This window comes from Suncus etruscus, chromosome 6, assembly GCF_024139225.1.
Source record: "Suncus etruscus isolate mSunEtr1 chromosome 6, mSunEtr1.pri.cur, whole genome shotgun sequence".
Taxonomy (NCBI): domain Eukaryota; kingdom Metazoa; phylum Chordata; class Mammalia; order Eulipotyphla; family Soricidae; genus Suncus; species Suncus etruscus.
The window spans coordinates 37,919,995-37,945,514 of NC_064853.1; the positions used below are offsets into that span (position 1 = coordinate 37,919,995).

At 52.0% G+C, this 25,520-nt stretch overlaps 1 protein-coding gene across 2 annotated transcripts; it reads left to right on the forward strand.

Annotated features, from left to right (window-relative positions):
* On the forward strand, positions 1 to 25,439 carry LOC126011173 (bone morphogenetic protein 8A-like). 2 transcript variants are annotated; one of them, XM_049774901.1, is made up of 8 exons: positions 1 to 364; positions 14,695 to 14,884; positions 15,266 to 15,414; positions 22,733 to 22,927; positions 23,224 to 23,232; positions 23,458 to 23,540; positions 23,841 to 23,951; positions 25,290 to 25,439. In XM_049774901.1, the coding sequence occupies exons 1-8, from the start codon at positions 1 to 3 to the stop codon at positions 25,437 to 25,439; spliced, it is 1,251 nt and encodes a 416-aa protein (XP_049630858.1). The 2 variants fall into 2 exon arrangements, with proteins under 2 accessions (XP_049630858.1, XP_049630857.1); XM_049774900.1 differs by lacking the exon at positions 23,224 to 23,232.
* Positions 25,440 to 25,520: the final 81 nt, after the last annotated feature.

The following is a 25,520-nucleotide window of genomic DNA, read 5'->3' on the forward strand; positions in this document are numbered from 1 at the left end:
ATGGCCGCGCGCCCCGGGCCGCTGTGGCTGCTGGGCCTGGCGCTGTGCGCGCTGAGCGGCGGCGGCCCCGGCCCCGGGCTCGGGTTCGGCTTCGGGCCCGGCTCCGGCTGCGCGCGGCGGCGTCTGGGCGCGCTGGAGCGCCGCGACCTGCAGCGCGAGATCCTGGCGGTGCTCGGGCTGCCCGGGCGGCCCCGGCCCCGGCCCCGCGCGCCCCCCGCCGCCGCCCGCCGCCCCCCGCCCGCGCCCGCCGCCTCCGCGCCGCGCTTCATGCTCGACCTCTACCGCGCCGTGGCCCGCGGCGACGACCGAGCCCTCGAGCGCCGCCTCGGCCGCGCAGACCTGGTCATGGGCCTCGTCAACCTGGGTGAGTGAGGGAGGGAGTGCGTGCGCGAGTCGCGGGCCCTGGACAGCCCGGGGGGCGCGTCGGCCGAGCACCCCGACGCCGGCCCCACCGCTGGGTCCCCCGAGGCCGCGTGCTGCGGGGCTCTGCGGGGTCGGGCACCCCCACTCAGCATCGCCCTGCGCCCAGCGCCCGGCACAGGCTGCGCAGCCCGTCACTGTCCAAGCCCTGAGCTGGGACCCGCTACTCTTCTGCAGAGCCCCGGCTTTATCACCTGCCGATTTGACTCCAGATCCTGGACCATCTGCCCTTCAAGTTTCCGGCTCTGTCCCCGAGTCTGGTCTGGGGCTCGGAGCCCTGGTGGTCCCTGCTTAGCCCCTCTGACCCTAGGGACGGGGAGACCCCCGGGACTCCAGCTCACCCCATGTGAGGAGAGCTGTGGGGCTGAGAGCTCCCCTCAGCTGCAGACAGCCTTAGCCTTCCCCAGCTGTGACACCTGGACTCACATCCGTCCCCAGCTTCCAGGGAGCCTGTCGTTGCAGGCCAGCGCGGACTCAGGGTCAGGGGGAACCTCCTTCGGCTGCCCAGGAGGTAGCTTCCAGATGGGGAGAGCGGCCAGGGAGGCCGGCAGAGACCTGGGATGAGCCTCAGCAAGTTTTGTGGGGTCCCCGGTTGTCACTTGCTACCTGAGGTAGGAAGAGAAGAAGCCCGGAGGGCTGGGGGCTGGGTTCAGGTAGCTGGATTCAGGGCTGGATTCAGGCAGCGGCTGCACAATGCCTGGGAGGCCCGGCCAGGCTCAGATCTAGATCCTGGGTTCTTAATGCTGCCCAAAGGGCACAGGTGGAGCTGGAGCCCCTGGAGTTGTGTCTGCAGACACTGCTGGGAGGGACTCAGCATCACCACCAACCCCTGTGCTGCTGTCCAGCACCTCTGGTCCACACACACTGGGCCTGATGGAGCCGCTGTGATTAGAGCTTGACAAGTCCCGTACATCCCTGAGCCTCCTGTGTGCATCCTTAGATTGTGATTGGTTAATGAAGGAGAGCGGCAGACCCCCTCCTTTGGGATAACCCTGATTTGCACCCTGCAAATGGTCCCGATGGGACCATCCTCCAAGTATCTCCTACCCTTGTGGACTCCAGACAGACTTTCGAAGCCACCCTGAAGGGGTCTCTACAGATTTTCTTAATGAGTATCTAAGCCCGTAACCTTATGGCCCTCTTTTCTTCCATGTAGCAGCCCCTGAAAGCTGTTTTTCCAGCCCCCTTTACGGGCTCAGATAGGTTAGCGGCAGCCCAGGGTCACACAGCATGTCCATGCCTGGTCCGGACCGTGGATTCCAAATCCCAGCTCCTTCCCACACCGGCTGAACGTGTTTCATGGTCTCTGGCCTCAGAGGCTGTGGGATCAACAAGCTGCGCTTTGTTCAAGGAAGCCCAGGCAGTGGGCGGGCCGGCCCCCATGGGAGGGACTAATTGCTCTTTCAGCCGACTAGTTTACCTGGTGATTACCAGGGCTGGATGCGGGGTCAGGCACCTCCCTGACTGCCTCCTTCTTGGGAGGCCCAGGCTCTGAAGCCCGAGGAGTCTAGCACAGAAAGACTTGGAAGCAGCGCCTACGCCGGGCTCCCACCCCAGGCCTCCAGCACTCCTCTACTATGCCCATCTAGCTCAGAAACAGCTAGATAGATGGTGCCTGCCAGGCCCTGGCCTCAGTGCATCCCTCGGACCCAGAGTCCACACTGCTCTCAGCAGGAACAGTGCCTGCAGGGAGGCTGGGGTTGTTGGTCAGAGCTGGTGGCCCTGTCTGGCCTGTCACTCTTGGTTTGGATTTCTTTGGGCAGGATAGGGACAGAGTATTGCTTCCCTTATGGGACAGGTGGAGCCTGTCAGGGTAAGGAGAACCCTGATCTCAGGCAGGACTATCTGGGCCGACATTGTTTCCTGTGTGTCCCAGCCATGTCCTCCCCTGCCCGGCTTCTGTTTTCTCATCCAGCCAACACATTGGTGTCAGAAAAACAAGGTGCCTCCACGGCTGATCTGTGGCTCTGTGAGGCACTGTCTCCCACCATACCCTACCCCTCAGCCCAATTGGCTCATGCTAGCATGGTTCTAGTGGCAGGACTATGACAGTGAGTGAAAACATGTTCCCTCTTATGAACTGTCTTCTAGTGGGAGCGTGACACAGCCACCATGTTTTCTGTCAGCAGTGACTGTGAGGAGGTTGTGATAGTGGCTCTGGCCTGGACAGGCCAATTTCACATCAGGATTCTGTTGCCTCTCCTGAGTCTGCTTGGAGCTCTTCAGTCCTCCACATAGACCCAGTGTCCTTCTCTATAAAATGGACATACTCTCAGTGCCACCCTGTGGGGAGGTTTAAGGATGGGTGGAGTTGTTATCTTTGGGTCCCTCAGGTGCTCCTTCATTTTCCTCTCCCAGGTGTGGGCACAGTTTCATTTTAGACAGAAGCCCAGAGAGTTTGGTGATTTTTCTCACACCAGGCTGTCTTCCTGCCTGCATCCCTGTGCTTTTTCTCACAGAAGCTGCCTTTCCCCCTGCCCAGGGCCTGGCCCATTGTTAGGTACAGTGAGCACCACGGAAGCAGACTGTGTTGAATGCATGTTGTAAACTGAGAATCTTGTTAAAAAAATATCTCTCTTGGCCAGGGTTGTGGCTCATGGTAGAGCACATTCCTTGCATATATAAGGCCCTGGGTTGAGTCTGTGGCACTGTGCTCTTACAAGTACTTGTGTGCACATGGTCACACACACACACACACACACACACATCCTTTGTTTACAATGCTTTTTCATTATGGATAATTACTACCATATAGAGTTATTATAGGCAATTCAGACCATGTCTAAAACTTAGAAAAGATCTGGAAGTCCTTAGTAATAATCCTCCTTCAAACTCAGAAAACCAGCCCCTTGACTTATACCTTTTCAATACAGGCACTAACAGTAGCAATATTACCTTTCACAAAGAAGATCACACATGCTTCCTGTCTTCTTTGTCTTTCTTTCATTTGACAATAAATCCTTACGCATCATAAAAGCTAGAGGGCTTTTTGGTTTGTTTTCAGGCCACACTCACCCTGTTTTCATTTAGTCATGTGTCTGGCATACTTCACTTACATAATGTCCTCATGGTCTGCCCACATATCTCAAATAACAGGACTTCCTTCTTTCTCATGACTGAGTAATATTCTCCTGTACGTAATAGTCCCTCAGCAATCTATCACTCCTTTATTCGTTATCAGCAGTACACAGGTGGTTTCCGCATCTTGGCTGTTGTGAGTAATGCTGCAATGAACAAACACTGGAGTGCAGATAGCTCTTGGATAGGCTTTAATTTCCTTGGAGTATGCACTCAGAAGTGGGGTTGCTGACTCACAGGGTTAGTTCAGTTTTCATTTTTTTTTGGGGGGGGTCACACCCGGCAGCTCTCAGGGGCCACTCCTGGCTTCATGCTCAGAAATCACTCCTGGCAGGCTCAGGGGACTATATGGGATGCCGGGATTCGAACCAATGACCTTCTGCATGAAAGGCAAACACCTTACCTCATGCTATCTCTTCGGCCCCATCAGTTTTCATTTTTGAGGACTATCTATGTTGTTTTCCATCATGGCTGCACTAATATTTCTTCCCACTAACAGTGCACTGGACTCTCCTCTGCATCTCTGTCAACAGTGGTTATCACTTGTTTTTTGATGATTATCTTTTGATGATCGTGAGATGTGATAGTTTTGATGGTTTTGATTTGCATTTCCTGATGCTTTAGGATGTTGAGAATCATTTTATGTGCTTGTTTGCCATTTGTATATTGTCTTTGGGAAACTGTCTATTCTGCAGAATTTTAAATAGAGACGTTTTTGTTTGGGATGTTAACCTCTTATCAGTGAATGTGGTTTTGAAGATAATTCTTTTGTAGGTTATCTTTGTCTTTTCATCTCACTGATGGTTTTTAAATTCTTCCTAAGAGTTGAAATTGGTCCTTTTCCTCTAAACTCTTGTTGGTCAATAGACCAAGTGTTCCCTGGCTCCCTGATTGTTGAACTTCTCCCACTGGCCCCCATCTCCTTATTGCTTTCTTGCCCTGCTGGGATAAATGGTCACTATTGTCCCTAGTTAACAGAGGAGAGAATTGAGTCTCAACTTGTTAAGACTTATTTAAGGCCTCAAGCAAGTTATATCCGTATGAATAAATATGAAAATAGATCACCCACAGCAGTGAGGATGTCATGTCCTGGATGTAGGCGCACTCTGGAGGACAGCACTTGAGTTTCAGTCCCGAGTCTGCTAGCAAGAGTGGTGAGATGTTGAACAGGTGGTTTAAACTTTGCGTCTCGGCTCCTACCCATCCTTCAAAATCAGGGTCATACCTGCATCACAGAGACATGGTTAAGCCATTTACAGTGATGTTTATGAAGCAGCAGATTCCTTACACTGCTCCATAAATGGCCGCTCATTCTATGAGAGTTTTATGCACCTGCTTTGTTTATTTACACAACCTTTCCTCAGTCATTTGGAACCTGTAGCTGGACAGTAAATACAGTTCCTCACAGGATTAGGCTGCTTGTGTTGACAGCCATAATCTACCACTGATGCTTTTTGTAGCAGATGCCACATGGTTCTGCTCAGATCTGGTCTTGGATTGAGTCACTCCTTGTCCGCACTGCCTGGAGGGTGGGTAGCTCATAGCTGACTAGGCTCATGAAAGCTTACTGTCCAAGGTAGATATCCTCTGATGAGGCCTCATATTCCATGGCTGGTTTGTAGAGATAGAGTATAAATGTCCAACCTCTCCTGTCATGGAGGGACAACTCTGAAGAAGCATCAACTGGGTGAAATGGGCCAAGCCTTTGTTGTAATTGCATCCTTCTGTCCAGAAACCTGCTCACTCAGAGATTGGGTCCAGGAGGCTTGACCAATGATCTGACTTCTGTGTTACATGTTGTGTGTGTGTGTGTGTGTGTGTGTGTGTGTGTGTGTGTATACCGATATCTCTTAAATAGTAAATAGTGGTGCAGGGAATCAAACTCAGAGCTTCACACATGCAAGCAAAAGTCACATGCCCTACTTCTGAGCTGCATCCCTTACCCCAGTGTTTTATTTTGGGGGGGGGGGCACATCCAGTGCTCAAGAGTTACTCTTGGCTCTGCTCTCAGAAATCACTCCTGGCAGGCTTGGGGGACCTTATGGGATGCCAGGATTTGAACTGGGGTCCGTCCTATATTTGCTGCTGTACTATGGCTCCGGCCCCTATACCCAGTGTGTTTTCCCCCCAGTGTTTTTTTTTTTGTTTGTTTGTTTTTTGTTGTTTTTTTTTGGTTTTTGGGCCACACCCGGCGGTGCTCAGGGGTTACTCCTGGCTCTATGCTCAGAAATAACTCCTGGCAGGCATGGGGGACCACATGGGACACCGGGATTCGAACCAACCACCTTTGGTCCTGGATCAGCTGTTTGCAAGGAAACTGTGCTATCTCTCCGGGCCCAGTGTTTTTTTTTTTTTTTTTTTTGTTTTTTTTTTTTTTAATGTAAGTCACTTCACTTTAATTTTTTTTTTTTGGGGGGGGGGGCACACCCGGTGACGCTCAGGAGTTACTCCTGGCTATGCACTCAGAAGTCACTCCTGGCTTGGGGGACCATATGGGACGCCGGGGATCGAACCGCAGTCCATCCTAGGCTAGCGCAGGCAAGGCAAGCACCTTACCTCTAGCGCCACCGCCCGGCCCCATAATTTTTTAATCTGTAAAATAGAAGATAATAGTTCTCTTGTAGGATGACTGCTGTTGCATTAAACATTTATCTATCTATATGTTTATATATATGTATAAAGTGCTTAAAACACTGCTTGATAAATATTAGCTTTTACTTGTCTTTAGCTCAAGGACAGCTTAGTTTGTAACAGGTCCAGAAACAGAGCCAGTTATTTCCTTTAGCTGCTGACCCTGAGTCTTCTTCCTTATGAACAGTGTAGGGCTTCTCATACAGTAATGGCTGTAGGGAAACTGAGGGAAAGACCTGGGTGAGAAGGCTGGGTGGTTGGTTCTGTTTGTGGCCATTCCTTAACGAATCCTACTGGGTACTTTCTGGGACCAATTCTTCTTCATGGTTATGCTGGCATATAAAAAAATCACCACCTCAGCCCAAAACCCATCATGGGAGTGACAAAGATGGGTCCACAGATATAAATGGTCACAGAATGGGAGAAACAGCCATTCAGCCACTCAACACTGACTCTGTGAAGGTTCACTGCTTCAGAAGACAAACCAGGGATGGGTGTGGTAGGAATTATGGACATGGGAAACCATCATTAACAGTATTGTAAATCACAGTACCTCAACCAGTTGACACAAAGAAGATGACAAACCAGACCCCTCTCTTTTGTGGGAGATGAACAAGGCCAGATGAGAAGGGGGAATGGCCTCCTGGCTAGGGGACACAGAATGTTTGGGAGGAGTTAATGTGCTTGGAAAGAGGAAGGATTTAGAGGGAAATTGGAGAGAAGTAGTGTGCAGGGAGAAGGGAGGCATGGAAATGAAAATTTTCCTCATGTGCTTTTGGGACTACAGCTGCTCAAGTGAAAATTCAGGATGCCTCTGCAAGTTCCTATGCCAGAATAGCACTCAATTCCCCCTGACCTGGACCTTATCATCCAGTGTTCTGATTCCCCTGAGTTAAGCAATGGTAACCTTGGCATGACCCAGTTTTGCAAGGCCACAGGTGAAGAGAAAGAATACTGACTCCAGAGACAGGTACTTCCACACACTCATACCATCATGGGTGCTTCAAGGATTGGTCTGCTGCAAGGCAGTTCATATCCCTGACATTATTATCTCTGCTATCAAAGGGGATAACTGATGTCATAGGCCATTTGTGAGTACTCACCTTCAGTCTGGTTCTTTATGATCCCTGACTCCTGTGTAGACCGCTCCCACATAGTGCTAACGCTGGTCAGTTTGACCAATAGAATATGACAACAGTGAGGTATGTCACTTCCCAGATAGGGCCATAAAAGAGAACAGCTTCCATCTTGGGCTCTACTGCCTCTATCCTTCCACCCTGCGCTCATGCACACAGGTCCCTAGTATTGAGGGAACTTCTGTATGAACAGCCCATGAAAAGGTGTGTATGGTTAACCACTTGAATTTAGAAGTGGATCTTTTATTATTTATTTATTTAGGATTTAGGGACATACCTGGCTGTATTCAGGGCTTACTACTGGATATGCACTCAGAGATAACTCCTGGAAGGCTTAGGGCAAGGGTGGCGAACACGGGGCTCTCCAGCCACATGCAGCTCCTGGCCAAAATGAATGTGGCTCTTTGCCTCTTATCATTATTTTGTATACTGTGGCTCTTTGCCAAGTTTGGATTTTGTTCTGCTGCTTCTGAGGAGGGACCTCTGAGGAGAGATCTCCGAGCGCATAGTCCCGTCCCAGGCTGTGTCCTCCCATCTCCCATCCCTTGGAAACAACGGCACAGGCCAGCGAGCGGGGGGTGGGGGGTGGGATGGGGACCTGTGTGGCACATATTGGGTCACATCTTGCCATTAGTTCTTAGTGTGGAGGACGCAACACACCCTCACCATCACTGCAGGATTTTGACCCTCACCCAAAATGGCAAAATGCAATATGTGTTTAATATATTATTGTTAAAATTAGATCTTTTTGTGTGAGTGTTTGTCTGTTTTGGCAGGTCACTGTGTGGTGTGGCTCTCTGACTCTCACAGTTTAAAATTTTGGCTCTTTGTGTCGAACTTGTTCGCCACCCCTGGCTTAGGGATCCATATGAGGTTCTGGGGACCGAATCTGGGTCAAATACATGCAAGGCAAGTGCTATCTCTCTGGCCCCCATTTATTTATTTAACCATTTTTATTGAGGCACCAGATTTTATAATGCTGTTAATTAAGAGTGTTTATTTTTTAGGGGGCCACACCCGGCGGCCCTCAGGCATTACTCCTGGCAGGCTCCGGGGACTATATAGGATGCCGGGCCTGGAACCTGGGTCAGCCACATGCAAGGCAAACACCCTATCCTCTGTGCTATCGCTTCAGCCCTATTAATTATACTTTTCATAGTTACAGCATTTGAACATCACACCTGTCATAAGTGTCTGTCTCCCTCCATCAGGGTCCCCAGGCTGCCAATCCCAATGTTAAGTTCAGCTCTCTAGACAAAATGTCCAGTTCTGATGGTTTTGGCCATTTATTGTTCATTATATGTATATAAAGAAACATATATTCCTTATGTCTCAAAGTGGATCTTTGAGTCCCCTCAGATCTTTACACATGGAAGCCTTTACCACAGCTTGACTCTTATCCTATGAGAGATCCTAAGCTACACCCAGCCAGCGAAGCTCCCTGATTGCAGACCCTCAGACACCGCACTCAATAGTTAAATGGTGGTTTGAAGCTGCTGTGTTTGGGGCAATAGGCAGCAATAACTAACTGTACTCTTGGGTAGATGTTAGTCGAAAAGTCACATATATGGTGCATAGCACACTGCCCAAATCCTCTATGCCTGTCAAAATGTTTCTACCAATCAAATTTGTTTTCTAGATGTGTTCCCTGATTGTTTCTCATTAGTATCTTTGTCCTTCAATGTGCGTGTTTCTCTTCTGTTGGTTTGATTCAGAACCATGTCTGGTCCCTCTTTTTCTTCTCCCTAGAAAACCATGAACAGGAGCCAGAGAGATAGCATGGAGGTAAGGCATTTGCCTTTCATGCAGAAGGTCATTGGTTCGAATCCCGAATCCCATATAGTCCCTGAGCCTGCCAGGAGTGATTTCTTTTTTTGTTTTTTTTTTGGAGGAGGGCCACACCCATTTGATGCTCAGGGGTTACTCCTGGCTAAGCGCTCAGAAATCACCCCTGGCTTGGGGGGGGGGGACCATATGGGACGCCTGGGGGGGGTTGTGTGGAACCGTGGTCTTTCCTTGGCTAGCGCTTGCAAGGCAGACAGACACCTTACCTCTAGCGCCATCTCACCGCTCCCAGGAGTGATTTCTGAGCATGGAGCCAGGAGTAACCCCTGAGCACTGCTGGGTCTGACCCAAAAACCAAAAAAAAAAGAAAAAGAAAAAAGAAAACTATGAACAGGGACTAAGTCTGAGTCTTCATGGCAGGGCTCCCACCCTACGGTCCTGATTAATTCTCAGCCCCAGGCAAGCAGCAGTCAGGCAGTGATGGCAAAGTAGAGGAGAGGGGGGCAGCAGGAAGCAGGAGAGGAAGCAGAGAAGCTGGCCTGACCCAATGGCCCAGAAATGAGCCAGTTTTCCTTACTGATGGTGGGTGCAGTGTCTGCCTGGCCACCCCTGAGCCCCCGGTTCCTGCAAGCCCTGCCTGCAGGAAGGTGGTCAGCAGTCATCTCGGGCCACAAGAAGAGCCTTGCAAACCAAAAGAGGCCCTGCCCTGGTTGCACCATCTGAGGTGCTGTCCGGCTGCTCACTCCTGTGGTTCTCGCTGGACAGTCCCCAGGGGGCCTGACCTGACACAGGGCCCTGCATGACTCTGCTTTTCTGGGCCTTATTTTCCCAAAGTCCCTTCTTGCTCCCACCAAAAGGGTGTGCCCACATCTGCCCCTCAGCGGGGCTCCAGGGGTGAGGCACTCGAAGGGTGGGGAGGTCCAGCCAGTCCCCACCTCCTCTGGAACCTGCCTCCATGGACAGAGGGCATGTGTCACCTGACCACATCCTCCTGGAACACTCCCGGGCCTGAACTGGGAGAATTGCGTTCTTGCTTACGGCTCCTCCGCTCTATTTTGGGCCTCGGAGGGCTTGATGTGGTGGAGTGTGCGGGAGTTCCCTTTTAATTTGGGGGTGGAAGCGTCTGGGCCTGGCCCGGTAATCATGAGTACAGAGTCATTTATGGAACTGGCTCTTGCAAAGTGGCTAAATATACCTCCAAGAGGAGGCCTGGGGCCCTGGGGAGCACTGGGATTGGATTGCAGGTGGGAGAAGGCCTTTGGGTGCAGACTTAGTAGGTGATGGGGCTGCACAGGGGCTGAGGGGGCAGTTGGGGCACTGGCAGGACTAGCCAGACAGGTGTGGCTTGCTCCTCTCAGGGGACCCTGGGACAGCCCGATTTCTCCTGCAGGGAACAGGCTCAGAAGAGGGAGACAGGGTGACTCCAGGGGGGACCCACTACAGGAGCCACTCTTGGAGCAGCAGCGATGCCCCTCCAGGGAAGCAGCTGAACTGAACCCCAGGTTTGTCCTGGAATGAGTGTCCCTTAGAAGAAGGACCTGGGTCTTCTATTGGGCCTCCCAATATAAGGCCTTCATCAGACCACCCACCAAGAACCTCCATTTCCCCCTCATATTGTTGGGTCACTGCCCTCACGTTGTTCCCCATCACAGATGACCTGGGGACATGGACCCAACCTGGGGAATAGGGGACTTCCAGGCTGATCTAAACAGGGTCCAAGGATGGGGGCTTCTACAGCTGGGCTGAGGAGAAAGTAGCCTTGGACATGGTAAGGCAGGATGACCCAGAAGAGGGCAACTTTTGGAGTCTTGTCTCTTGTCAGGAGACCAGAGAATGTGCTATTCTGACACAAGGATTCCAGCTGAGGTGTCATATGGGCCCAGGGCTAGGGGAAGGTGGAAGGGTCTGAAAGCAGGAATGACCTATCAGAAGGTTCTTGTCTCTTTGCAGCCACTCTGGCCTCAAATCTTACTTTGGGTCAGCAGTAAGGCTGATTCTGATTGTCTGGGGCACTGAGCTGAGGCCTGATTGTGTGTGGCTGGTGGGCTCAGGCTGCGACAGGAGGTCAAAGCCAGAGTGCAAAGCTGGCTCCAGAAGAAGCCTCCTGCTCACAGCAGCTCCTTCCTGCAGATCGAGCATCCAGGGGCTAGAGAACAGAAATCCCGTTAGTAGACTTAGTGAATTATGATTATTAATCGTTCTGGGATCCACATGAAGGCTATTTAGAAAGGAAATTCAGTGTTTCCCCCAGCAGGTTCAGGGTTTGAACATATTTTTTATAATTGTATGGAAAATAAAATTCTAGATGCTGATTGAATCTGAGGCTGCTCTGTCTGCCCCTGTTCCCAGGGAATGACCTTTGTCTCTCCATGTGTCTCTGGGCCTTTTGTGTTCAAGGATACATTTATGTGTAATTTCCCAGGGTGTTTCAAAAAGATAGTGCTAAGTGCTCTGTAAAGCATTTCTACCATAAGTGTATGAGAATGTTTGTGTCTGTGCTTATTTATTTCCTTACCAAAGTGACTTTGTAGCCTATGAAAAGCATTCCCATTCCTTCTCCATTATTCTTGAACCCAAAACCCACTGTTTCACTTACAGTAAAAATGACATCACACTCCTGTTTTGTTTCTCTATCCTCCATCATAGTGTAACTCCCTATGTGCAAGTGTTGGCTTCCCCTGTCTTCACTGCTGTACCCCAATACCCTGGACAGAGAGATGTGTCACTGGGGAAGTGGCTCAGTGGTTGTAGTCACTTGCCTTGAATGTGTGAGGACCTGGATTTAATCACAAAGACAAAACCAAGAATCGTATCTGTCCATTTAAAAACTGAACTGTTAGGATCAGATTGATAGTATAGTGGGCCGCATGCTTGCTTTGCACACTGCCAACCCGGGTTTGATTCCGGCATCACTTAATGGCTTTCTGAGCCACACCAGGAGTGTTTCTGGAGTACAGAGCCAGGAGTAAATCCTGAGCACCACTGGGTGTGCAGCCACCCCAACTAAATTATTTAAAAACTGAACTAATGGGGCCCGGAGAGATAGCACAGTGGCGTTTGCCTTGCAAGCAGCCAATCCAGGACCAAAGGTGGTTGGTTTGAATCCCGGTGTCCCATATGGTCCCCTGTGCCTGCCAGGAGCTATTTCTGAGCAGACAGCCAGGAGTAACCCCTGAGCACCGCTGGGTGTGGCCCAAAAACCAAAAACAACAACAACAACAACAACAACAACAACAAAAACTGAACTAATGTGGGGCCAGCGCAGTGGCACTAGAAGTAAGGTGCCTGTCTTGCCTAGCGCTAGCCTAGGAGGGACCGCGATTTGATCCCCCAGCGTCCTATATGGTCCCCCAAGCCAGGAGCGATTTCTGAGCGCATAGCCAGGAATAACCCCTGAGCGTCACCAGGTGTGTCCCAAAAACCAAAAACCAAAACAAAACAAAATAAAAAATTGAACTAATGGGGCCGGAGAGATAGCGTGGAAGTAAGGCGTTTGCCTTGCATGCAGAAGGACAGTGGTTTGAATCCCAGCATCTCATATAGTCCCCCGAGCCTGCCAGGAGCGATTTCTGAGCCTATAGCCAGGAGTAACCACTGATCGCTGCCGGGTGTGACCCAAAAACCAAAACCAAAACAAAACAAAACCAAAAAACAAATAATAAACCAAAATAAAAAACTGAACTAATAAGTAATTGATCTAGTGAACACATTTGTTTGGGAAAAGTCCCAACAATCTCCCCTCTGCTTCATCACTGGCCTCCTGATGGTGGCACAGGTTGGGAGACTGGAGATTGAACTCATCCCACATCCCTTTCTAATAATCACCCACTGTCTACTGTCTGCCTTTGACACAGCTGGGCAACCTCAATGGAGGAGGCAGGCTGGGAGGGAAGCACATGCTGCTGGGGACCACTGTGAGGGCATTGGCCACACCTCAAAGCTCTTGGCTGCCTGATGCTGTGTCACTGGCAAAGCAAGCTTGATGTGCACGGTGAACAGTGGAGAAAGAGATGTCAGAAACTGCTTCCTCAGAGCCTTAGGCACTGGGAAAGAACTTGCCTAACTCAGAGCAATATGCAGAAAAAGCTGTACCTTCTCAGTGGCCTCTGCCATGGCCCATATGGGCAGAAAAAAGACTGGCTCTCTCCATCCAGTTCCATAACTTAGGAAACATCACCAGTTTGGAGAAAAAGCATTTCTTGGTGTGGGCCATGAACAGCCAGATTGGGTGTCCATGGCCAAACTCACAAGAGGGTGATAGAAGGGGACGGTCCCCGGGTCATGGAGGGAAGTAGAGACAATGCTGGCAGCCCACTTGGAACAGGCAGGTTGAGGGGTTCTCTCAGTCTCTGTTCCCATAGATGTCTCACACAGCTTACCTTGAGTCATGGGACTGTCACCAAGGCTGCATGAGACACGGGGAAGGGGCAGCTGTGTAGACTCAGCCCTGCCTGGGAATGGACTCCATCTAGCTCCTCCAAGGATTCTCACAAACAGCAAGGCTCAGAGGACTGGCCACTGCCAAGCGCCAAGACTCTTTTCTTCTCCCTGGTCTGTGCAGAGACATTGTGTCCCAGTCTGCCCAGCACAGCTATGCCTGGCCACCCTCGACCTGGTGGCAGGAAGCAGTCCCACATCCGGCCCTGCTACCAGCCTGGTGACTTGTGGTCACTGAGTGCAGTGGCCAGAGAGAGACTCTTTTAACTCAGACGTGTTATTAAATCTCAGGGCTGGCCTAGGGGGAGGCGTTGGGTGGTTCTTGTCCCTGCTTTGTGGAAACAGATTTTCAGGGTGTGAAAGGGATGGGAGGCCAATGGAAGTGCCCAAAATAGACTGTCCCGGGCATTTCCGGGCAGCAAGAAAATGTGGAATTGATCCTGCAACCAGGTCTCCGCCCTGACCTCAGCCCTACACCACTGGGCCCTGCCTCAGGTGCCCCCAGAGGCCTGAGCCTGTGTCTTCCTGCCCCCAGGCTCTGCCCTGTTGCCCCTGTAGCCATGCTGCCCCCTACCTGAGACTCCTACTCCAGGCCAGAACCCACACTCCATAGAGCAGAATTGCAGCGGACTCAGCATGCCCCAGCCTGCCCATATACAGATCAGCCTTAGCCCCTTCAGACCTGTGCCTCCAACATCCTAGAAGTCCTCCCTGCCTCCTTCGCCCACACAACTGCACCATCTTTCAAGGCCAGCCCAGGTGTCCCCTCCTCTAACAAACTTGTCAGAGTCTGCCTCCTTCCTCTGTCCCCATGTCCCCAATGGGCCTCGTGGTATGGTAATGGTGGTGTTCCCTGTCTGCACCGTCCGTGCCACTGTTCCAGGCCTTCTGCTCACTCTGGCCCCTTCTCTGCCTGGACACGGGTAGATTCTCTGTCCCCCTCAAGACTGGGCTCCAGTGTCAGCTGCACCTTCCACCCCCTATCTGCTCTCAGGCCGTCTCTGGGTTCCGAAGCCAAGGTCTGGGAAGGAAGCTACCCTGGCCAGCACCTGCCCTGCGTGGGTGCCCCTGCCTGCTCTCCTCACTGTCTCCCCACCCCCAGCCAGCACCTCTATTCCTGAGGAGGGAGTGGCTCTACCCAGCTTGTCTGGACCCCCAGTTTCTACTCCTCTGAGTGGGAGCCCAGTGACCCTGATTTGTCTTGCAGTGGAACGTGACCACCCGCTGGGCCACCAGGAGCCCCCTTGGAAGGAGTTCCTCTTTGACCTCACCCAGATCCCGGCAGGAGAGGCGGTCACAGCCGCTGAGTTCCGGATTTACAAGCTGCCCAGCTCCCGCCCGCTCAACCAGACCCTCCACATCAGCATGTTCGAGGTGGTCAGGGAGCAGCCCAACAGGTACCTGTCAGGAATACTGCCCAGGGAGGGGGAGCCCGGGAGCCCATCTTCAGGGGCCACAGACACTGGCCAAACCCTCCCCCCCCCAAGGTACTGGCTGGTTAGTCCTGAGCTTGAGCCTCAGTTTCCCCACCTGCATGTGGGTGCAGCAGCCCTTTTCTTACAGACCAAGGGCTTATCTCAGGGAAGCACAGAGACTACAGTTGGGGTGATATAGGGTGGAGCTGTGGGTACTGTAGATCTAGTGACACAGGCCTGTGGACGGGGCTTGTGGAGGCCTGGCTTAGAACGGGAAGGGACAAGACCCCAGATCTGTACTCGGGGCACAGGAAAGGGCAGCACTCCCTCGACACCCAGTTAATTGTTCTTTCGTGTCCACAGGGAGTCTGACTTGTTGTTTTTGGATCTTCAGACGCTTCAAGCTGAGGACGAGGGCTGGCTGGTGTTGGATGTGACAGCAGCCAGTGACCGCTGGCTCTTGACCCACAACCAGGACCTGGGACTCCGCGTCTTTGTGGAGACAGAGGATGGTAAGAGCAGGGCTGGGAGGTGATGGGGCTCTCACCTGGACCTCCTCTCTGGCTGCCTTCATCTCATCTTGGCTGTGTTGAGGCTGGTGACCTGCTCTGCCTGGGCTTCTGTGGGTCAGTAGGGAAGCACTGAGGCTCTTTCCCTCCTGTTCTCCAGAACCAATCCAAGGTTCCTCCCCGGGAAACAGGTGCCCTTTCTTGAAATCAGATTTTCACAAAGGGTGTCTGTCTGGCCTGAGGGAAGTATCACACCTTCAGGCTGTGGATCTGAGATAGGCTCAACTTCCTTGCTTGCCATCATCTCTGTGGAATAAGGATTTGAGCATTTGCTCATTCTGTGAGGGGGGACTTTTGGGGGGCTCTGACCCTGGGCAGGGAGGTAGTAGGTGAGATTTGAGGCTCAGAAGGTGCCTCCTTGGCTGGAACAAAGCAGGCCAGGGAGAGATGGAGGAGACAGGGATGAGGGGGCAGGGATGGGGAGGAGCTGTCTGAGTTGGAAAGAATCAGGGTCAGGTCCTGGGGTTTGGGGTAGTCCCTCTCTCATTTGGGGGACATCCCTAGTAGTACAGGGTCTATGAGGTGCTGGGATCCATGAGAAGCCTGTGCTCCTGCCCTGGCACGGTCTCCCGGGCCCTGGGGAGCTGATGTGTATAGTAATGGAGGGTGGAGGGTCTGGTTTGTTTTTTATAGAAACATCCCTCAAGGACACATCATTTGGCTGACCACTCAGTGGGCCATGAGTGGTGACTTACCTCCACAAGTACAGTGTGGATGGACAGGCTGGGGAGCATCTCTCCAGGTGTGGAGTCTGGGCATAATGACCTCAGCCTTGAGATCTGGTTCCCACAGACAAGCCAAGGGGTTCCCCCCTGAGCCCCTGAGAGGGAAGCAGGGAAATGGCAGTTTGCCCTCTTGGGCTTCCTCCCATGCACATCAGACAAGCTACAAAAGGTCATTCTCCAGAGTAGGGACAAGTGTTCCCAGCACTTCCCCATGGGGACAAGCCAAGTCTGAGCCACTGATGCCTTGTAGAGACAGAGGTGTTGCTGTGACTAAAGTAACCTGGGGGCCCAGAGTAACAGCACAGCAGGAGGATGCTTGCCTTGCACAAGGCAGACTGGGGTTAAGTTGGTTCTCAGCACCACATGTGGCCCCCTGAGCCCACCAGGAGTGATCCCTGAGTACAAAGCCAGGAGTAACCTCTGAGTTACTGTGTGTGGCCTCAAAACAAATTCTCATTCAAAACAAAAGCCACCTGGACCTTGGGAGGAGAAAGGGCAAGAAGACCATGGAGACGATGGGCAAGATTTGTGAATAAGTTGCTATAGAGTCCCTTTGAGGTGACACCTGTTCCCTCACAGTCCAGATGTTCATGTTTCCATGGGGAACCATGTCCAGATTATCTGGGTGCTCTATCATCTTGGTAGTTGTATTAAATATTAGTTATTAAGTCCTAGGGTTGTGGATGGATGGATGGTGGTGAGGCCTTTCTCTGCTCTCCCTAGTGCCTGCAACCCCCCTTTGGCTCACAGGTCTGTAGGTATCAGGGTAACAGCAAAGAAATGATCCACAGTTCAGTCAGATGAAGATTCAGGAGACATCCAGCTTTATTACAAGGCCCTAACCACCATGTGCATATTTTTCACATGGCCTCTAAGCTAAGCAGCCTCTCTGCAGCCATCCATGACCAATGCAAATAGGGTTAAGAGTTAAACCAGAAACACACTTAAGATGCAGGAGGTCCTTAAAAACAGTTTTTTCTTGGTTGAGCTTAGCAGGGCTTCTGTTCTCCATCTACCTTTCTTCTTTTTCTTCATCACCATGCTGTCCAGATGCCGGTAAGCTGTGGGTGTCTCCCCAGGGTGCGCAGGCTGGCCATGTGGCTTTGACTCCAAAAAACCCCAGGCTCTGCAGGTGGTCCCAGGCTGGAGCCGCATGTGTCACTAGGCAGATCATCAGAGCGCAGCCACATTGATCCCACTTGCCTGACCACAGGGAGGGAACTTCTCGCTGCAACTCCCTGAGGAAGTGGCCGGTTGCCTCTTGCTGCCACCTCTCTCTGGAAGCTTAGTGCCTCTGAGGTTAATTGGGCCAGAATTTGGGTTAGGTGCTGCTGTTCATCTGCCATCAAGGAAGCCCTATTTTTTCTTGTCTTTTTCCAATCAGTGGTCTCTATAAATTTCTGTAAATTGGGAGGCCGAGGTTCTCGGAAAAGTTACACTTTTTTGTAGGATAAAGATCCTAGGCCTCAGAGGAGGGTGCTCCAAGTCTTTAGCTCCCCTGCTTTACTGCACTCTCTGCTGCCTGAAGGGATCTCTGCTATGTTTAGATCAGTGCCATGTGGTCAACCTTTTTGGGCTCTCCATTCTTACTCCAGCTGAGTAGAGCCAAAATTACCCACAAAGCCAGAAAACTCACCATTATCGCTGAGGTCTTCTAGGGTCCAGAGTTCAATTCCATGTCCGGTCACCAATTGTTGTATTAATTATTAATTAATGAGTCCTAGTGTGGTAGATGGTGGATGGTGAAGCCTTTCTTGGCCCCGCCCGGTGCCTGCAGCTTAGTCCCATGGCTCTATAGGTGCAGGGTGACAGCGAAGAAATGATCCACAGGCAGTCAGATGAAGTTTCAAGAGACATCTAGCTTTATTATAAGGCCCTAATCACCATGTGAATATTTTTCACATGGCCTGTAAGCTAAGCAGTCTTTTTGCATCCATCCTGTGTTCTGATCTCCTTCCTTGCTGCGTCTGTCTTTTTCCTTCTCCCAGGCAACCCCTAATTACCAACTACAGACCCCTCCCAGCTGTAGGAGAGTCTTACCATCCAGGTGAGAGTAACATATGGCATTGGGGAGGGTTAACTGTAGTTCTCTTAAAACTCCCAGCTGCGTGAAAACTCTTCACAAAAACTACTGGTATATTCACAAAATCAGACTTATTTGTGGAGGGCTGGGCAGGCTGTGAGGACAAGCGTGAAGTTAGAGAAGCCATGGGATGCTCTGGGGGAGGTGATTATGAGGGTCTGCAGGAGGGGGACTGGCAGGGAGCAGCGCTGACCCCACACAGGCTGGATCAGGGGTGTTTGCAGTGGATTTTGTTTGTGTGTTGCTGCCTAATCTCGAGGAATTCCAGTAGGATGGGAAGGAGGCAGGAAATCCACTGCTCACAGTTATCTGGCTCTCTCAGTATCAGGGAAGAGGGGACAAGGGCATTGGAAGCAGAGATGCAGGCGTGCATTACAATTATGGGCGTGGAGCACATCATTGGGAAGGAGGAGATAGAGAAGGATAGGGACTAGAGTCCAGACTTCCTGCCTGAGGCCTCCTGGAGACTCAGCACAGTCTAGCACCTTTTCTTGTCTGGAGGTGTATCCAGACACCTGATATGATCCCTTGGCATGACCCCACCTTCCCTGTGGCAACACAGGTTGATGGGCACTGTGGCTGCAAGGAGGCAGCCCAAACTGCTCTGGTCAGGGGGTGGCTATGGCAGTGCCACCCATGCTAGTAGCCATGGCTCACCTTCAGGAAGTAGAGGAGCACAACTGTGGGGGGGGGTACCAGCTTGTTCTGGGGTCCTGCAGGAATCTGAGCAGGCGCTGCTCAAGACCAAGTGTAAGCTTGGCCAAGGACATAGGAGATGGGTGGACACTGGCAGCTTGTCCTTTAGCCTGGCACCAAGCATATCACCACTTCCACCAAGCACATCACAGCATCATCTGTGCTGCCCCTGGCTCAAAACTGAGTTAGATCTCATGGCCCAGAAAAGGGGTCCCTGAGGAACTGGGAGAGGATCACACATAGGTCACGAGTATCCCCAGGAGGAGAAGCTTCAGTGCACCCATCAAGTTTTGCTTTGTAGAAAGGGTGGAAGGGCCACAGGAAGAATCAGAGATACAATAATTTCATCCTGTAGGACTTGTGTATGGAAACACCCAGATTCCTGCTCATGGAACAAGAGTGCAAGGGAAATGCCTTGTGTTTCATCTATGGAAGAGCAAGAGGGGAAAGGCCTCTGGAACTGATGGGATGAGCCTGCAAATCCCTAAGTAGGGGTTCTTGAATTATTATTGAGGGGAGGTTTGGGGTTACACATGGCAATACTCAGAGGTTACTCTGATTATGCAATCAGGAATTACTCCCAGCAGTGCTCAGGTGTGCCAGGGATTGAACCTGGGTTGGCCACATGCCAGGTAAGCTCCCTACCTGCTGTACTATCATTTTGGCCTCAACAGAGAACTTTTTAGATGTGAGGAATGTAGATCCTGAACTAACTGAGCACTAGGGAGGCATGAGGAGGCTTGACCCTGTGGTTCTGTTCATCCCTGCCCAACTGTAATATGCTCAGCAGGGTCTGAGGGCTTTCCTGGTAGAAGGGGTCTTTTCCCTCTGTCTGCAGACAAAACAAACAAGCAAACAAAGCAAAAAAACAAAACAAAACAAAACAAAAAAAACTCTGAACATTTACTTCTGCCAAATGAACCTCAGCCAGTAAAGCCCAAACTCAAAACCTCTTTTACATGCATGTGTTTTCACTACAGCCTCTAGAATCCCCTCCAGAGGGAGCCAGTAATCCCCTTTGTAGGAGCACCTTCTTCCAGCTGTAGCCTCTTTTCCATCCCTTCATCACCACTGCTTTGTTTTTTATTGGCATTCCCAGTCCTGCAGTGTAGTGTCCTCTTCGAGGTTCTGTTTCTTTCTCATGATGGGGCCTTGACCACGGCCCCGGTATCCCCCATCCCAATGGCTTGTCTCTAGGCCTCTTTCCCTGTCAGCTTTCTTGCAGGGTGTTCCCGAGTGAAATTGATAATGGGACCAGCCCAGTGATTTGTGATGGGTGTTGTCAGTGGTCAAAGGTTGATCTCTGGGTTGATTAATCGTTAGTTAACAATAGTCCATGGGCCATGGATCTAAGGAACAGCTGCTTAGAAGGACCTTCGGGCAGGAATGAATGGGTGGAGCTGGCAATGCCCTTGGCCTTACTGTGTACTGGAGCTTAGACCTGCGCAATAAACTGAACACACATGTGCATGTGTACACAGTACACACACGTGCTGATGTGTGTATGGGAAGAGATATATATGTGTATATATACGTTGGTGTTTCTAACAGTGTTTTCATACTGACATGATATGGATGTGAAAATGGAAAAATGATACTACATATTTCTGAGTGCATTGCTGGGAGTATCCCCTGAGTGTCACTGGATGTCACTGGATGTGGCCCAAAAAAAAAAAAAAAAAATATATATATATATATATATATATATATATATACACACACACATTGGGGGGGGGTTGGAGCAATAACACAGTGGGTAGTGCATTTGCCTTGCTTGCGGCTAACCCAGGTTTGATTTCATATATCTCATATGGTCCCTTGAGCCTGCCAGGATTTCTGAGTGCAGAACCTGGAGTAACCCTATAGCACTGCCAAGTGTGGCCAAGTTCCCTCCCTCCCCACAAAAAAAAGTTTAAATAAAAAAATATTTTTTGCTATAAGTTTTTTTTTTAAGTTTAATATTGCTTCAACAACAAAAAGATAAAAAACTACGACACGAGAATGCAAAGGGACCAGAAGGTAGTTTTATCGCAATGTCTTCGGCTAACGAATTACCTGCTTTTCATGACTGGCTCAGTCTGAAAATGGAGATAGGGTCAAATCCAGGAAAGAAAATGCATACCTCAAACTGGCAGCTCCTGAGTGGAGTGAGCTAATGGTTATTCCATCCAACTTTCATTTATCTCTCCTTTTAAGATATTGTTGTGTTTTTTTATTGTTGTTGTTTTTGTTTTGGGGACATACTGGGTGGCGCTCAGGGGTTACTCCTAGCTCTGTGCTCAGAAATCACACCTGGTAGGCTTGGGGAACCATATGGGATGCCAGGGATTGGACCCAAATCTGTTCAGGGTCTGTCCAGGTTGGACACAAGCAAGGCAAATGCCCTACTGTTGTGCTATCACTCCAGCTCCTTGTGTTTTTTATTTGTTTGTTTGTTTTTGGGCTACTGGGTGCTCAGGGGTTATTCCTGACTTTATGTTTAGGAATCACTCCTGGCAAGCTCAGGGGACTATATGGAATGCCTGGAATCGAACCTGGATCTGCGCTGTGCAAGACAAATACCCTGAGGCTGCACTATCGCTCAAACCCCTCTTACAGTATTTGAATCCAGGGCCTTACATCAGTCTGGCTCCCTTGCCCTGCCACCAGTTAGTGGTGGGGGTAAGGGGGCATAGCTGTGTTTAGGATTTACTCTTGGCTCTGCACTCAGGGATCACTCTTGGTGGTGTTCAGTGACCATATGGGGTACCAGGGCTTGAACCTGGGTCAGCCCTGTGCAAGGCAAGCACCTTCCTTCTGGACTCTCTCTGGTTTTGCTGCCCAGTTTTTTGTTGTTTTTGGGTCACACCCAGTGACTCTCAGGGGTTACTCCTGGCTCTGCGCTCAGAAAGCTTGGCAGGCTCAGGGGACTATACGGGATGCCGGAATTTGAACCACCATCCTTCTGCATGCAAGGCAAATGCCCTACCTCCATGCTATCTCTCTGGCCCAGTTTTTTTTTTTTTTCCTTCGGTTTTTGGGCCACACCCAGTAACACTCGGGTTACTCCTGGCTATGTGCTCAGAAGTTGCTCCTGGCTTGGGGGACCATATGGGATGCCAGGGGATCGAACCACGGTCCATCCAAGGCTAGTGCAGGCAAGGCAGGCACCTAACCTCTAGCGCCACTGCCCGGCCCCTCTGGCCCAATTTTTAATCATATTCACGGTCTCATGGTTGGAAACTTTGCTCTGGAGTGACCGACATGGGGAACTGTTCTCTGGGATGCTGATTGGTGTTTCCACTGCTGGTCTTGTCTGTGAATGTTGGGACACGAACTCTCACTCAGCTGCAGCTGAACTCTCACTCTCAGTCCAGCTGCTCCAACCAGCAGATCCAGTGATAAATCCTCTGAGAACATCCCCAGAAAGGGGTGGGGTAGAACTTGGGTCTCAGCTGGAGACCCAGGTGGGGGTCTGGGCCTAAGTCCCCAGCAGGGTGGTGGTGCATCCTGGGACCCCCCATTTCTTGGAGACAAGCACAGACCTGTGAACCATCGCAGGGCACAGTTGGCACAAGGGTGTCCCCTCTAGTCACTCAACCTGACCCCAAACCTGCCACCCAGGGGCTGCGGCTGTACTGGGCTCCATTCAGCTGGGGAAACTGAGGCCCAGGGGTCATTCAGGTCCTGGGTCTCCAGCTCCCAGTTGTCCCAGCTGAGGTCCCTAACCTGTTCAAGTGCAGGGCCACCCTGAGTGACCTCCCTCTTCTTGTCTCAGGGATCAGCGTGGACCCTGGTCTGGCCGGTCTGCTGGGACGCCGGGCACCGAGATCCCAACAGCCCTTCATGGTCACCTTCTTCAGGGCTACTCCCAGCTCCATGCGAGCCCCTCGGGCATCGAGGCCCTTGAGGAGGAGGCCCCCGAAGAAAACCAATGAGCTGCCACAACTCAGCCGACTCCGGGGGATCTTTGGTGAGGCCTCACTGGGTGGGCCGTGGGCAGAGAACAGGCCTCGGCCAGAGCCCATCCTGGTCTGTGGGGTCAGACGTGGCCCTCTAGTCATCTCCTACCCCGAGCTCCCTTCACAGACCCCGTCCCTGGGCTCTAGGCTCTCACAGCAGCACCGAACCCCTAGGGGACCCTACAGGTCAGAACGTGACCCAGTTCCTGCCTCTCTTTCCCCTGTGGCCTTAAAGGGCCCCTTTGAGCCATGGAGGGGGAGGCAGGAGAGTTGGGGGAGGCCAGGAGGTGACTCCTGAGGGAAAGAGGGGATGTCTGTGTTGGGGGATCCCCTTGACTCAGAGTGGTTGGGTGTGAGGGTCTGAGGGATGCTGGGTGTGGGGGTCCCTGGACTCTGAGAGGGGCTGGTTATAGGGCTGCTCTGGAGCTGTGAAGGGCCCACAGAGCCAGTGGTTTCCACCTTCTTTCACTCATTGGGCACACGTGCCCATCAGAGCACCCCCTGCCCACTGCCCACCAAGACCCCACGCTTGTCCCTGCAGATGGTGGTGGCCCACGCCCTGGTGGTCGGCAGGTTTGCCGACGGCATGAGCTCTATGTCAGCTTCCAGGACCTCGGTTGGCTGGTGAGTTTCCTGGCTGCACCTCTTGCCTCATCCCAGGAGTCTTGGGGCCTCTCCAGGTCCTGGTTCTGTATAGGTCACTCCACTGAGTCATGGGGCTTCTCCAGGTGAGAGAGTTGGGGCTCATTTCTGACAGGTCACCCCACTGAGTCTCAGGGCCTCTCCAGGGGAGGGTTGGAGAATGGCACCACAGGTGACAGGACAGAGTAGGACCTGAGGGGTCAGCTGGACTCAGACCTAGAATGAGGATAGGTCTTTGGGGACAGCTCTGAAGGCCTCATTTCACCTCCTCCTGCTCCCCAGGACTGGGTCATCGCCCCCCAAGGCTACTCGGCTTACTACTGTGAGGGGGAGTGTGCCTTCCCACTGGATTCCTGCATGAACGCCACCAACCACGCCATCCTGCAGTCCCTGGTCAGTGCCTGCGCCAGGACTTCTGGAGGGAGGTGAAGGGGCCCCACTCGTGTCTTGGGGACCTCCTCAGAGGGGCTTATCCTGCAGGATCATGGACTCTAGCCCACCTGTCCCATTTGGTTCCCAAGAAACCAAGCTGTACAGACTCCATGTATCTGAATACACACCATGTATACAGACACCCCACCACACTGACTGTGTGTCACACACAAACACTGTACATAGACATGCTGTCACACACTGTGTACATAGATACCCTTCACAGTGACTGTACACACAGACACCCTGTCACACTGACTGTGGTTTGCAGCAATAGGCACATTCAGGCTAACACACATAACCAGACACAAATGCATAGTGGGCCTATAGACATGTCCACACACACAGTGGGGTTACACTTGTGTACACAGAGGACCAAAACACACAGAAAAGGGCCCACCTGCATACATCCCCCCTCTACACATAGCAGGTCTACAGGGGTACACACCCACCCACCCACCCCCACACACACACACTGATGCAGTCAGTCATGTGCATGGTGGGACTCACGCATGTCTTACCCACTTGCCTCAGCACTTGAGCCTTCACCTGGCTCAGGTGCTCTGGACACTATGCTCAGGGACCTGCTGTCCATCTCCTGCCCAATGGCTATGGAGTGAGCTCTGTGTAGTCCCATGCTCAGGGAGCCTCCAGAGGCCCCAAGAGTTGCTCCTTTGGGCTCCCGAGTGTGCCAGGCCAGACCCAGTGCCTCACACACAAGGCCCATGTGCCTTCACCCCGGTTTGTGCTCTGGCCTTAGAGACACTTTTGGGTGGGACCCACAGCTTGGAGAAGGGGCTTGGGACCTGTCCTTGGTGGGCAGACGGCCATGGGCCTGGTCCATTCTCCCAGTCCGTGTCCCTCAGCAACCTGTTTGTGTTGCGACCCTCACTTGGGTGTGCCCTGAGAGTGCCAGAGACCCTCAGAAAGCCAGTGTGTAACATGCCAGGGGACATGACATCCAGGGTTCCCGCTACCCCTTAACACACACAGGTTCATGGGGAGCAAACAGCCCAGAAACAGCCAGTGTGGATCAGACACCACGAGGGTCGGGGCAGGTAGCAGAGAGCAGTGGAGACCCTTGGGGTACCTAGAGTGCAAGGAAGAGGGGCGGCCACAGGGCACCAGGCACTGAGCACCCACAAGGTGGTCTCGAGAGGAGTGAATGCCCCCACCTGGGGCCATGCCCTTGGCTTCGGGGCCTCCCTTTCTGCAAGGAGAGAATGGGTCTGGGGAGAGGGGGAAGCGGGGAGCTAAGGGCGGCCAGGAGGTCTGGGTTCATATCTCTGCCTCTGCCAGGTGCACCTGATGAAGCCAGACATGGTCCCCAAGGCGTGCTGCGCCCCTACCAAGCTGAGTGCCACCTCTGTGCTCTACTATGACAGCAGCAACAACGTCATCTTGCGCAAGCACCGCAACATGGTGGTCAGGGCCTGTGGCTGCCACTGAGTCCGCCTGCTGGCCACTTCCAAGGCCTTCAGTCCCTGCTAGACCCAGGCAGGTTGGCATGGAGGGCCATCCAAGGCTCCG